Below are 15,230 nucleotides of genomic sequence, written 5' to 3'. Positions count from 1 at the left end.
GGGATCATCAAGTTATTGGCTGCAAGGGTGTTCCACTGGAAAGGGAGCTCCTTAGTGGGGACAGAATGAGGCTTTTGCAGAGAAGCGGAATTCATTGGCTATTGTACTGAAAGGGATTGACGGTGTTCCACTGGTGCCCTTTGTGCAAGAGGCTCCCACCATTGTGCTTTTCCCTATCCTTCCTTAATGATTTCCATCACCAACATTGTCCAATAGTTTTTATCCTAAAATAACTGTCACCCAATCAAAATGAATCAGTATTTAGGAACTTAATATTCTCCATTCCAAGCCAAGAATTCCCAACCATTCCATAGTTACTGTGAACAAATTAAAAGAAAATAAATAAATAAAGAAACAGTACATATCTCCAATCTATACCACACAACAGAGGAAGAAAAAAAACACTTTATACAGATCAAAAATGATCTTACATAGTCCACAACCAGAGTAATGAAAATTGTCCCCCCACCTCCCTCCTCCTCCCCCCCCCCCCCCCCAAACAAGAACATATATATAAATTCATGTAGCTAAATTGTTAAGGCCTAACCTGCCATGCAATGCGATCAATATTTAGAGTGAGGAGAAGTGTTTTTGCCCCTAAACGAGCAGACGCAAGGGCAGCTTCACAGCCTGCGTGCCCTCCTCCTACCACAATAACATCATACCTCTCATCGGATACTTCAGCATGATTACCCAAGCCTGAAAAAGGCAATGATGAGGAATATAAATCATAGCAGGACTTAGAAAGGCATTATAATACACACTTAAATTCCTAATATACTGATTATTTCTTCATTTGAAATTGTGGGTTATGACATAAGGCATCCAGCACAGCAGAGCACTCATTTTAAAGAACTGTCACAGAATCCTGAAGGATGGAAATTCATGTAAGATAACTTCTACTAAGTCATGCTTTTTAGGTGTATATGCAACTAGATATGTTAGACCCGCACCCCAACACCCAACGCATTAAATGTTCAAGAAAATGTATTGCATGCTTTTGCAAAAGTCTATCTCGCATGGGTCAGTCCGTAATCACCAAGAAACTCCAGTCCACCAAGAAAATATCCTTTGCAACATTTAGTGGATGCTTCAGTACTCTTTCAAAGTGATTCAGATACATCTTGGAAACATAAAAGGAGTGTTCTAGGGCTACTATGGAGCAGCTTGTAAAGATAATTGCAAAATTAATAAGAACTTTAAGGATACCTTTTACGAGATTTCTAGAAAATATAAAAAAAGTCCATCCATTCCAATGTTCTTATAATAACATAATAATAGAGATTTAATAGTTCTTTCTTTCTTTTCACCCCCCCCCCCCCCCCCCCCGGGGGCCGGCAGGAAGTAACATTTAGCATTGATTATGCTTTATTAAGGCATCAGTTAAAGCATTCATAAGGTATCTGTTAAGTTTTTGAAAGGTTTCTTTATACTTTTGCAAGAGTTTCTAGTTAAGATCCTAACCAGTTTCGTACTTGGTTTTTCACCATTTCCCATATAATTTTTGGCCACATTTCCCTCTTACACTTCATGTCTTTTATTGCTTCAATTTCGTATTCCAGAAACTATGGGTTTAGCCGGGGATCAGATCAATTAGGAGCAAGAAGGCTGTGCAATTGACTGCCTACTGTACATGTCTCCTTGTTGCAGAGGCCATCACTTTATAATGATACCTACATCTTGTAGTTCATGTGAAAAGAAATTTAATACTTGGCTTGGGAGTAACAAAGCTAATTACCAGTTAGACTAGTAGGCAAGATAAATTGATCCTACAACTTGGTCAATTTTCATTTAACCCACTTGGACTTTTAACAAAAATGAAACCATGATTTACCCAACATTTAATGCTCCAAAATCAATTTTCAGTCACAAATTGAAGAATAATTATAATAAAATGACAAACAATGCCCTAAAAAAACATTTCCTCCGCGTATTTCTTTATCCTTTCCACTTAAGTGGAGTTACATGAATTTTAGCTTGTGATTCATATCTACCATGAACTTATCTTCTCTAAAGGCACTCCCACTTGAGAAGAGGTGCCTTTCCCAAGCAAAGGTTTGTGTCCTTGTGCTAGCATCTGTGCGGCACATCTGAGTAGGCGGAGCTTGGCTGCCTTTTGAGAGTTCTCGAGCATCTAAGGCCACATGGGTCGGGACTCAAGACTCCGCCCGTGGCACAAAACCAACATAATCGTCAAAATAGGGGCAGAAACCACGGAGATGCAAGCCACAATGAAGTGCATAGTTCTGGCAATTAAATTGCTTACTAAATTTCAACAGTCATTTATAGTTTAACATGTTGGTCAAAACCAAAATAACAGAAGAGCAGTAGAAGAAGGAAGAAAAGGACTCGAAACGTAATGAGAGGGAGAGAGATACGTGAAGAGGTTGAAGCTGCAATGGTGAAAGGGCGACGCGAAGTGGAGGGGAATGAGCGTACGGTCCGCGAAAAGTGACGGCGGCGAAAGGGGAGGAGCCCATGATGAGGCTTAAGGGATACCAAAACTGGAAGGTAGTAGTGACGCGAGATTCGAGCGACAGTGGCCATCGCCACGGCCATGGCCATGGAAGCAGAGGCACCTCCACGCTTCGTCCCCGGTGCGTAGGGCCGATTGCCGTGTGCTAGAGGGGGGACCGGAAAGTGAGAAAATAAATGAATAGGAAGAACGAACGATTTCCTGCAATTCTTCCCAACCCAAGCAATGGGAGGGGGCCCCAGCAGAGGGAAGAGAGAGGATAACGAGCGCTCCGCCCGCTGCCCGCTAGGCGGCCGCCAGCAGCAGCCGGTAGGGATGAGCAAAAAAAATGGTCAAATCGTGGAAACTGCCCGGTTTGGCACCAAACCGCAGCGCACCAAATCACATGATTTTTTGGGGGGAGTGGTTCAGTTAAAACCGTGCGATTTGTAATTTTCTTAATTCAGTTAAAATCGAATCGACCAAGTAATATAAAAATAAATTTAAAATATATAAAAATTAAAAAAAAAATTAAAAATATATGTTTGTTTGACTTTGAATTATATTGTGAATTCTTGTGTTATTTTTATATTATGAACATGTAGTTATGTTGTAGATTTTAAACTTTTAAGTTTGCATTTTTTACTAACTTATTTTACTTTTAAACTCCAAAATACTATAAGAATTTACAAATTATGATTTCATGCATTAATTTTATTGTTTTAATTAAAAATTCACAAGTCAATAAAGAAGATATCGAATAAAATAATAGAGAAGCATCAAATCGCGAAAACTGTACCAGACTACACCGCAAATGCGGTGTGGTCTGGTGTGGTTCATGCACACCAAACTATATCGTGCGATCTGGATTAATACCAAATCGCACATGTGATTTGGTGAATTTAGTGCTTACTAAACCGTCCAAATCACACCGTACCCACTCCTAGCAGCCACCACGTGCTTGGTAAGCCAACAAATAACCAAGTAACTTACAATCGCAAATGAGTCCGAGTCGCTAGAGTATTCAAATCACAAAATCTCATTCGAGTTTATTTATTAAGATAAATAAATTAATATTAAAATTAATTCTAAATCTTAATTTATAAATAATTTGAGTTTGAATTTAATAAATTTTTACTCGTTAAAATATACAAATATGTTTGATTATAAATTTGTCAATACTAATAGACTTAATTAAAGACTCGTAAACATACTAGATTGTAAGTTTGTGAATAATTTATAAATAATTTTGTTTATAAATATATTAGTACATATATTTATGATTTTATAAATATATTATTTAATATAAAATCATTATATATATATTAATTTAATTTTTTAACATAATATAATATATGTACATATAATAAAACAAAATTTAATTTAAGTAAAATAACAAATTTTGACAAGCTTAAACTTAGCGTGCACTTGAGTTCGAGTCTGAACTCAACTTGTTAACATTTTGATAAGCCAAGCATAAGTTCAAAAACTGTCCCCGAGCAAAGCTTGAGGTCAATGAAACTTAGTTCGAGTCAATTTAATTGCAACCTTACAGTAAGTGGTGGAAGAGAATAAAATATTTTAAATGAATGAGTTGGTATTTAGTGAACTTAATTTCAAATTTATTTAAGAAATAAATTTTAAATGGAGATTAATATTGATATAATGGTGATTTTATTTTTAATTTATTTTAATTATGATATATTTAATTTATATATATAATTATAAATTTAAATTTAAAGAATTTCAATAGAACTCAATGGGTTCCAAGCCGCTAATATAATATCCTAAAATTTTATTAAACTTTTTAGAAAAAATCGTTAATTTTTTATCAAAAAAAAATCATTAAATAGACTTGATTGATTATTATCAAATTTGTTTAATTTGGTGAGTAAGTGCGAAAGTAAATTAGCATTGAATATATAAATATATATAGAATTATAGAATATTATACTTATAAATAAATTAATAAAAAAGATATATATTGAAGATAAGAACAAAATGAAAATAAAAAATAAAAATAAAAGCAAGCAAGGGACCTCAATCCCCATGCCTTGCGGCTAGGGTTGGCAATGGTTCGGTTTGGTTTCGATTTTTGCCAAAACTATAACCAAACCAAACTTAAATTACTAAAACCAAAACCAAACCATTACCCATTTGATTTTAAAAATTTAAAACCATAACCAAACCATTCGATTTCAGTTCGGTTTCGGTTTAACCATGATTTTTTTAGTTTAATCCATATCAACAAACAAAGACAAATAGCATTCATAAATTTTTTTGATAATTTCACAACAAACAAAGATAAATTCTAATAAAGTTACATTATTCTTGCATAAAGTTACAAAACTTATTGAATATAAAATCACATTTCTAAACCTACAATTGTTAAGATCATTAAATTAATATGTGCATAATTAAATTATAATTTAAGCTAAAAAAAATTAGCTACTAAAGTTAATACCTTCATCAACAACATTAATATATTCTTCGTAAATTGATGCATATCCATCTGAAATGAATGAGCCAACTCCATCTAACAAAATTATAAATATAAAAAATAAATTAATATGAAGAGAGATGAGGCAACAAGGGTGAGAGAGATCGAGGGCGAGCAAAAGCAAGAGGGGCTAAGCCCTAGCGAGAGCAAGAGAGATCTAGCGAGAGCGAGTGAGAGCAAGAGAGATGCAGAGAGCGAGGGCGATTGGCAAGCTCGCGCGGAGGAGCAAGAGAAATGAGGCAGAAAGGGTGAGAGAGATTGAGGGCAAGCGAAAGTAGGGGCCAAGCCCTAGCGAGAGCAAGAGAGATCCAGCGAGAACGAGCAAGAGCAAGAGACATACAGAGAGCAAGGGCGAGAGCGGGCGGACGAGCGAGAGGCAGTGAGGGTGAGAGAGAGTGAGAGCGAGGTTGAGAGAGGGAGGAGAAGAGAATGGGAGAAGGGTTTGCAAGCAAGGCAATTGGGCTGGGGTGGGCTAGTCTCAAGTGGGTTGGGCTCAGGTGGATGGGGTTGTATATAATATATATTATATATACATATTATACATATTATATTATATATATATTCAGTTCGGTTCGGTTACCCACCATTCGATTCGGTTTCGGTTCGGGTTTTGGTTTGGTTTTAGTAAAAACCATAACCAAACCATACCCATTGAAACAGTGTTCGGTTTTTTCCCGAACCAAACCATTATCCAGTCAAACGGTTTTTAACCGCATTGACCGGTTCGGTTCCCCACGATTTTGGTTACAATTGCCATCCCTACTTGCGGCAGCAGGCTAGGCAGGCAAAGAAATTAAAAAAATATTAAATCACTCAAATTAATTAAAAAATTAAATCATTTGAATCGATCAAAATAAGTTATTTAAATTATTAAATTTTAAATTATACTAAAAATACTTAATTATAATTTAATAATTTTAAAATTATTTAAATTGATTTAATTTTAATTTTGAGTTTTGATAAACAGCCAAACCGACGAACTCCCAAATTCTAAATAGAGTTAAGTTTTATTTACATTTTTATTTAGTTATTAATTATAAGTTTTAATTATTATTAATAGTTATAGTTGAAATCGACAAAACCACTAAGTGATAGTCTAAGGATGTCAAGTATAGAGGCCCATAAGCAAAACACAAAAAATGAACAAGTTTGTCGAGCAAAAAGGACCTAAGGGAGACTTTTCAGTGAAGGGCTTTCAATAAACCCCCTCGATAAGCCCACCAAAAAGTCCTAAGAGACTATTTCAATAAGTTTCACGTGCGGCATTTTCCTAATATTTAACACAAATCATTACCTTTGAAATATTATCCCTAAAAGTCATAACTTACAATCGACGAATTACGAGAGATCCCATGACTTGTCGTTCGTTACTTTTATAAATAGACAATGACCCTCTTTTCTTGGTATGCACAAAAATGCCACACAGTACTATTTGCAACTTTTTTTGTTTTCCAATGAGTCTAACCTAAGCATCTGATGGTTTGGGTAGAGAATACCATGTGCCATCTAACTGTTTATTTATTTATTTTCTATAATCTTTATGGCTAGAAGATAATTTCTCGACATATAAACTTATTATTATATCCAAACAATGACAATCATGCCTTGGTTTATTTAATATTCCATTTTTCATCTCATATTTTCTTGTTATTTTACATACTTATAAAAACTATATGGGTCTATAAGTGACTAGATAATGTCAAATCATGTGAACAACAAACATGCTATGTTTCACACATTAACAACCTCTTTCAATATTGAACTAAAAACTAGCCAGTAAATGCCAACCTACATACTAAGTGGTATGCACTTGGAATCATCCATAGAATGCAACAATAGTCAAAATTAGTCCACCAAAAAAATAAAAAAACTTATAACAAATAAAGACCAACAATAGCAAAAGAGTTTAACTATCCTTCGGTTGTTAGGGGTACTCATTTACTAGATTTTAGGACTTGGGTAACTTAAGGATTAGTGAACCTCTAAGGGTCTTGACTTATTAAAATTGGGTTGACAAATAAAATAAAAAATATATTTTTTGTTCGCAAATTATGAGTCATGACAATATAAGTGATAAATCATGCTTTATTACAAAAAATGAACTATGTCACAAATTATCAAGGTTAAAACGTAAAAACTACCTTGAGATTAAAAGGAATTGAGCCAACTACTATGTCTTAAAGCATTTGCAAATCTCATGAGCAAAAAATCAAAACTCGTCGTGATAGGTTCATTATAGATCAACGGCATAAGTTTTGGATCAATAAATTTTGGCGAGGCCTCATTAAAACTCATAGTGATCTAACTATATCACTACAAGAAATTAGACTTTTAGTGACCACATTTAGTGACGACCGGTCAAAAGTCGTCCCTAATTCTAATATTTAGTGACGGACAAATAGAATCAATCACAGATGATGGGCAATAGTGATGACCACATATGGTCGTCGCTGAATATGCAACATTTCGTGAGGGTCCCGCAATGTCGGTCACAGATGAAGACTCAATAGTGACGTCTAAAAGCAGTCATTTCTGAATGTGCAACCTTTAGTGAGAGTCACAGATGAGGGAGCAATAGTGACGGCAAGGCACAGTCGTCATTAAATATGAAACCTTTAGTAAGGGCTAGGCAACATCGGTCACGCATGGGGTGAAATAGTGATAGCCAATGGTAGTAGTCTCTGAACGTGCAACCTTTAGTGATGGTAGCACAACGTCGGTCACAAATAGAGGCACAATAGTGATGGCTAAAACTAGTCATCTCTGAATGTGCAACCTTTAATGAGGGCTAGGAAATGTCGGTCATAGTTGGGGGAGCAATAATGATAGTAAAGCACGATCCTCACTGAATATGAAACCTTTAGTGAGGTCTAGGCAACATCGATCACACATGGAGGTGAAATAGTGACGGGTAATGACAATGGTCTCTGATCGTGCAACATTTAGTAAGGGACGGACAAGGCTAGTCACATATGCAGGAGCAATAGTGACAACTAGGGGTAGTCATCTTTGAATGTGAAACCTTTAGTGAGAACCGCGCAGCGTTGGTCATAGATGGGGAAGCAATAGTGATGGCCATGCGTGGGAGTCACTGAATATGTAACCTAAAGTGAAGGCCAAGCAACGTCGGTCATAAATGGGTAGAAATAGTGACGGCCAAAGCTAGCCATTTTTGAATGTGCAACCTTAAGTGAGTCAAACAAAGTCAGTCACAGATAATCGTCACTGAATATGAACCCTTAGTAAAGGGCGAGAAAGATCAGTCATAAATACGAAGCAATAGTGATGGCTAATGGTGGTCATCTTTAAATATGCAACTTTAGTGAAGGCCAAGAATGTCAATCACAAATGGGTTTTAATAGTGATGACCACCTTCGATTGTTACTAAATTTTCAAGCTTTAGTAAGAGTCGGGCAAGGTCGATAGGTTATAAATGAGGAATCAATAGTGACAGCCTCACATGGTTGTTACTGAATGTATAACTGTTAGTGAGGGTTAGACAATGTCAGTCACAAATACAATAACAAAAGTGGTGATCAAACTTAGTCGTCACTGAATGTACACTTTTAGTGAGAGCCAAGCAATGTCGATCACAAATAGAGGTTAATGGTGACGGCTACCCTTGGCCATCACAGAATGTGATGGCCTAAAAATCACAGTCCATGGTGTATAATTTTTAGGATTAAAAAAGAATCATCAAAAAGAGTTACACATTATAGAGAAAGACAATATATAAATTTAACATGATTTAGTCTTAATACACTTAATTATGTAATTTTAAACTAATAAAATGAATTCATTTAGATAGTAATGGTGTAGTTTTTGAAGTAAAAAAATATTGATATAGTAATATCATCAGACAAATTAAATTGTAAACTTACATATTTTGTTAACTCTAGATAATTGATCACTTCTTCATTCATATTTTAAGTAATTTTACTTATCTAGTCAGAATAATTCTTGTAATACTAAAAAATAATTAATCAAATTTTGTATTCACTGCAAAAAGTTTGATTTTTTCTACGAAATTGTAGAGGAAACACTTTATTTTTCATATTTATTTTTGCTGTAAATTGATTTTCTCTACCAAAATTTTTGTAATCAATAATTATATTTTCATAGTAAATTCTATATGCAACTAATAAACCATTACGATATCACTAAATTCAAATTTGTAGCAGAAAAAAAAAATTGAGAATAATATTTTTTTCTAAACCTATACCAACTCATACAATCTAGATGAAATCTAAAACACACATAACTTCATAAAGTTTCAGTTAATCACATAAAATAAAACCAATATCAACCACACACTGTAATGATAGCAACATTTTAATGCGACATTATACAAATGAAAGAATCTATTAAGTAAATGAAAGATTAGATAAAGATTAGATAAATTAGTAAATGAAAGATTAGATAAATTAGTATAATTTGTTTTAGTGTGAAAGATTTATAATAAATTGAATAAAGAAAATCAACCATGCATACTTATAACTAAAAAATAGTTATACCACTTTTCCGTTATTATTGACTAAAAATTTAAATTTTAATTGTGAAATAATAGAAAATAATTATTAAGATTTATATAAGCAATCCTTAAGTTGATTATATTTTTTTATAAATGCATGAATATAATTATTAAAATAATATAATTTAACATTAATTATTTATTGATAATTCAATGTATTAAAAAATTATGAACACACTAAAAAGAATATAATATATTAAACTGAATTATTATAATTATTAGATTTATAATATAATTATATTTTTAAATAAATATTAATTTGATGCAATAATTTAAATTATTTTATTATTATAAATTATTAGTTAAATTATTTAATAATTATTATAATTTAAATTATTATATCAGTTATCATAATTATAAATTATTTTATTTTTATGAATCGAACTATTATTAATATTATTTTTATTTAGTAATCAAACGTTTCAACTTTAAAAAAAAAAAACTAAAAGTATTTCTAAGCAAGCAGGAGATGCTCCCGCCATATCCCCAATCCCCTAAACCCCTTAGCCTACAAACCTCATATCCCCACCCTCTAAATCCCCCAAACCCCAATATCCTTAACCTACAAATACCCATATCCTAGTTTGCAAAAACTTTATCTTAACCTTTCGTCGCCTCCCGCAGTTTATCGCTTCAACGCTCCCGCTTCCAACTCTGTATCTGTAAGCACCCCCGCCTAGATATCCAAACCACCCGGACTACCCGAACGAGAGCACTTACGGAAGGAGAAAGAATGAAACATACAAGACAAAAACTACCCTGGCATGCATACACAAGAATTAAAACAACAAAAGCGAAAGCTATATACATGCATGCACTACAGGAACACCGCTAAGACAGCGGTCACAAGATAAATGAATGAATTCAGACTCCGGTGTTAACATACATAAGACACGAGGACAGATCTGCCACAGTAAAAATAATAGAGTAAATCCTACTGAACTATCAGAGTTGACTGGAATTGATGGGACTGCCTGTACACCATACTAACTCTGTCGTTAAAGCTGGCTCCCTTGCCCATGGCCCACGCTGCCACTACCTAGAATGATAGAAAGCAAAGTGAGTCGAGAGACATAGCAAGCATGAAGAAAGAAAGGCTGAAGGTAGTATAGATCCAATAAGCTTTCCCCCAGAACACCAACCCCCAAGCACACACAAGCCATGGGACGCTACCACACAATAGTATAGCATAATGAAAGCACATATCGGTCCTTGAGGCCCACACAAGACACACGGCACCCAAGTCCCATACCAACCTGCCGTTGTTCTAAAAGGTAACATAAATCTCCAACAAACCTGCGTGCGCTGTCCTAAGTCGATGCTCCCATCACCCATGTGTCCGTGTCGGTACTCCCGACACCCAAGCCATAGGCTCCCTCGAAATGGTCCCCCCGTCCGAGAACTAATAACTACTAGTAACCATGCAATGCACATAAAAATGCAATGGCGTAGTGAGCATCAACGTGATACACTAGCACCCATACATCCAGAAATTAGGTCATGCTCCGCCCACATAGTAAACCACACGCGATGCATATGCCCGTGTTGGAGACAACCTAACCAAGCTAGAATGTTCGTGTCCCAAGTATACTCAATAAATGAACATCCTAACATGCAACATGTACCCATGCGCATATCAAATCATGAACAGTAATATAATGAATCTAATCATGCAGTAAATCACAGACTGGTAGAGCTAGTCAGCAGTGCCCAGCACTAGTGAATGGCTAGTGACTAGGAGTGTCCACCCGACGGTCCACTTCAGGGCCGTACAATAGTCTACCGACTCTACCCCAACGTCACCAAACAGCCGACTCCTGCCCTACTACTCGATAGCTCTAACCAAACCATAAATAAACCCGAGAAAACCGTAAATAAACCCCCACGTCTAGGAACTTAGTCTCCAAGCTGGGTTCGGCATCATTCCGAAAGGAATGAGGGCGGTACAATCCCCCGTAGGCACTCAACAAATAAAACTCTAGAACTCTCGAATTTAATTTAAATTAAAACAAATGAATAATAATTCAACAAATAAGGCTAGGCGCCGAATTAGAGTAAAGGAGGTAATAAACTACAAGAAACCATGGGTTAAGAGCATAAAGAGAGTGTTAAGAGTTTGCTCATAATCGACTGATTTCTACCTCTTTTGTGCTCATATTGTGAAGTAAAACGTTTCTCTAGCAATTAATAAAATCATGGCTCACATGAATTAAATCTAACCGTTTAATATAAATAATTTAACCGTCTAAAATCCCACGTAGGCGCACCGCAAATAAAATCCCAACAAATCTCATATTTATTTTTAAATTAAATCATGCTAATAAAATCCTCATTTCGTTTAATTAATATGCGAAACCGAAACGAATTAAGGGAATACATAGGGTTCACAAAATGGAAAAAAGATCGCAAGGGTAACGGGAACTTACCTTGTTTAAGCTAATTACAGCGTTTTTACGCTTGAACGCCACCAAAATAATCACTACAAGAATTTGAGGGCTTTACCCACACACGTAAATGTGGGTACAAATTACCTTATGTGTCAACTATAATTTTTTCTTACACATAATGCAAATGTCAAGATGTGTGGGTAACAGGTGGTAGAAAAAAACTTTTACCCACACATATATTTATGTGTGGGCAAAACTTAAGATATTACCCATACATATTTGTGTAGGTAAATATTTTTGTATGTGTAGGTATTTTTATGTCGGGAAGTTGTAATTGTGACGTGGCTGATGATGTGGCTTTAATTGGATAATGATGTGGCATGACACGTGTATTTGTTTATGTGTAGGTAAAGTTAAGATTATGTGTAGGTAATAATATAAAAAATAATTTTCATATGTGTGGGTAAAAAACATTATGTGTAGGTAAAAAAAATATTATGTGTGGATAATAATTTAAAAAATTTTAGAATATGTGAGGGTAAAAAAAAATTATAATATGGGTAATAAATATATTATGTGTGGGCAATAATATAAAAAATAATTTATATGTGAGAGGATAATTTTTATATGTGTGGCTAAAAAACATTATATGTGTGGACAAAACTAAAATTGTATATTTAAAATTTCAATTGTTGAAACATCTATTACAATATAGTTCAAAAATATACGCACCAAAAAAGTCATAAAGTCACAAAATAAGCATAAAATCATGAAGTCACCTAAAAAGTTCAAACATATATGAAAAAAAAGTATAAAACAAATTATTAAATCTCGTCGTCAAACTCATGTTCAGTAGAATGCAGGGAGTGGCTGGAGCTGGATGGGTCGAGACAGGAATGGCCGAGGGGAGATCGGCCTGAACTATGATCCGATGGTACATGCGGAGTGGATGGAGGAGGCATAATATTCTTCTCAACTAACACTTGTCGTAGCATATTTACGTCTCCTTGGAGCTCTCGAAAAAGAGACTTGTATTGGTTCAAATCTTCTACCAATTCATTGTAGGTTAGACGACTGGACTCCTCACTAGTGCATATTGTCCCAAAAGTACTAGGAGATCGCCCCCAACCAAACAATCGAACAGATTGTTGTCCAAGGATCATTTATAAAAAATCTTTATCAGTCATTTTATATGGAGGATTATCTCGCCTTAGCTGCATCATTTATTCTTGTAAAAAAATGCAACATATTCTTAATCAACTATTTTTAAATTAAAAATATAGTCTCAATTATGTCAATGTAAAACAATTAAATTTATAGGGTATATACTCAATTATGCCAATATTTTTAATTAGTAATTAAAAACATCTTCATGTGTCAGCTGAAGGGGTGATAAAGGTATCGCATGTAAGATATATGTCAATTTTCCATCTATTCTAGATGATTCCAAGAGTGTAGTTCTCATTTAGCTAATTTTGATAACATTCTATGTATTCTAACTCTTTTAACTTAGGAAAAAAAAAATATACTTACATATTTAGCCTCTAACTCTGGAGATGACCAACCGTGTTCAGAATGCCAATGTCGAAGATGCCAAGTCTCAATATGTCCTGTCGGGGCATCTAAGTTAGCTCCACAGATAACATGATGACGCGTTGTACTCCTTGAACCATTTCTAGATTCCCACTTTCGTTTTGCACGAGAGTCGGCATTCTTCTGTGCTCGTTCCTTTTAAAATTAACAAATCACTAATAAATATATATTTTCATTAATAAGAAAGAGAAATCCTAAAAAACAATTATGAGCATTACCATAAAACTAGGATTTGTCCAAAGATCACAAAGGTAATCCCAATCCTCTTGGCTCACTTACTCATGGCGCTTACTCTTAGCCTTAATTAGATCTTCCTCTCCTCCAATTTCTTTGAAGTAAGCATGTAGTTTATATTCGTGGCCTCTCCAAGCTCGTTGCATTTGTTTATCGATGACCTTTTGGACATTCCTATCCTCAACGTTGATATCAAAAACAGTCTAAAAAAGAAAAGAAGTCATATAATATTAGGAATAAGAAAACATATAAATATACAAAGTAAAAGTAATAAACTGATGATTTACTTACAAGAAGTTTGTGACGAAGCGGTGCCCTAACTGCCGAAGGTACACATCTCCACTTCTTATATTGAAAGCTGCAATTTTTACGTACAATGTACCCAATTTCATTATTAAAAATTTCTGCGTTGTCACAAATAGCTTGCATAAGAGTAAAATTGAACTCCACAGTCAATTTTCGCTTAACATGTTTCTTTAGCTTCCGAGCACGTTGTCCATAACTACTCCCACGTCCATTTGAACCTTCAGGTGCATCCACATCCACATCCACAGCTGTTGATCGAGATGAGGTGTGCACATTCACATCTATAGCTAAAGATGTCAGACACAAAAACTGATTGAATTCTGACTTTGTTATACTTTAATCTAATCATGACTCAAATCTTAATTTCTTAGGAACAGAAATTGACTTTGTTATACTTGGCAATTTATTATATTAAGCAAATAAACTCATAATAGAATCAACAATAAATCTAAATGCAGCAAACTAGATTGTGACAGTTGGCAAACCAGAGTGTGCGACAACTGATGGAGATGGGACTGTAATAGGCTCCACTGATGGAGATGTAGTGGGGGCAACAATAAGCTCTATATGTCCCCCAACTTGCCCTCCTATATAAAAATGAATATGCATATAAGCACCAAAGATAAATGTTGGCAAAATAATGAAATCAACAATAAATCTAGGTTGGTAGAAACTAGAATGTGATGTAATGGGGGCAGCAATAGGCTCTGTCTGTCGTCCAATATGTTCTTCTTTATAAAAATGAATATGCATATAAGCACCAAAGATAAGTGTTGGAAAAATCCTAAAATCAACAATAAATTTAAATGCAACAAACCAGAATCTGATGTAGTGGGGGCAGCAATAGGCTTTGTTTGTCCTTCAACTGGTCCTCATCGTCCACCCTTACCCCTTCGCCCACCAGGAGCCATGTAAGAACTGTAATAAAAAATCATGCATCATCATCATCTAGATCTGGGTCATCAGAGTCGTCATCAGTCTCAGATTCTAAAGTAACTTCATTGGTAATAAAAAATCTACCGTCGTCATCATAATCCTCAATATCTTCCAAGTTCTATTCTTGATCATTAAGAAATGCTTGTTCACTACCTAATTTAACCACCAACTCATGAGGCAAACTTATTGGTTCTTCATTTTGCCGAACCAATAAAGATGTGTCAACTACTTCTTCCGTTGGCTGAAAATGCAGTAACTCACTAGATTCTTCCTCTTGAAAGATATCAT

The 15,230-nt window shown here is 34.8% G+C and overlaps 1 protein-coding gene across 1 annotated transcript in view; it reads right to left on the bottom strand.

Annotated features, from left to right (window-relative positions):
* Window positions 1-2,836, bottom strand: part of LOC127803409 (uncharacterized) — a 109,906-nt gene extending 107,070 nt beyond the window's left edge. The window contains exons 1-2 of the mRNA XM_052339609.1: window positions 2,379-2,836; window positions 548-699 (exon numbers count right to left, since the gene is read on the bottom strand). Coding sequence (XP_052195569.1) covers window positions 548-699; window positions 2,379-2,565 — 339 coding nt within the window. The 5' untranslated portion in view covers window positions 2,566-2,836. The remainder of the gene's footprint in view (window positions 1-547; window positions 700-2,378) is intronic.
* Between the last annotated feature and the right edge of the window lie 12,394 nt (window positions 2,837-15,230).

The sequence above is a fragment of the Diospyros lotus genome, chromosome 6 (genome assembly GCF_014633365.1).
Source record: "Diospyros lotus cultivar Yz01 chromosome 6, ASM1463336v1, whole genome shotgun sequence".
Classification (NCBI taxonomy): Eukaryota; Viridiplantae; Streptophyta; class Magnoliopsida; order Ericales; family Ebenaceae; genus Diospyros; species Diospyros lotus.
Note: the sequence above shows the minus strand (reverse complement) of the source record. Positions and strands in the feature narration are given on the sequence as shown.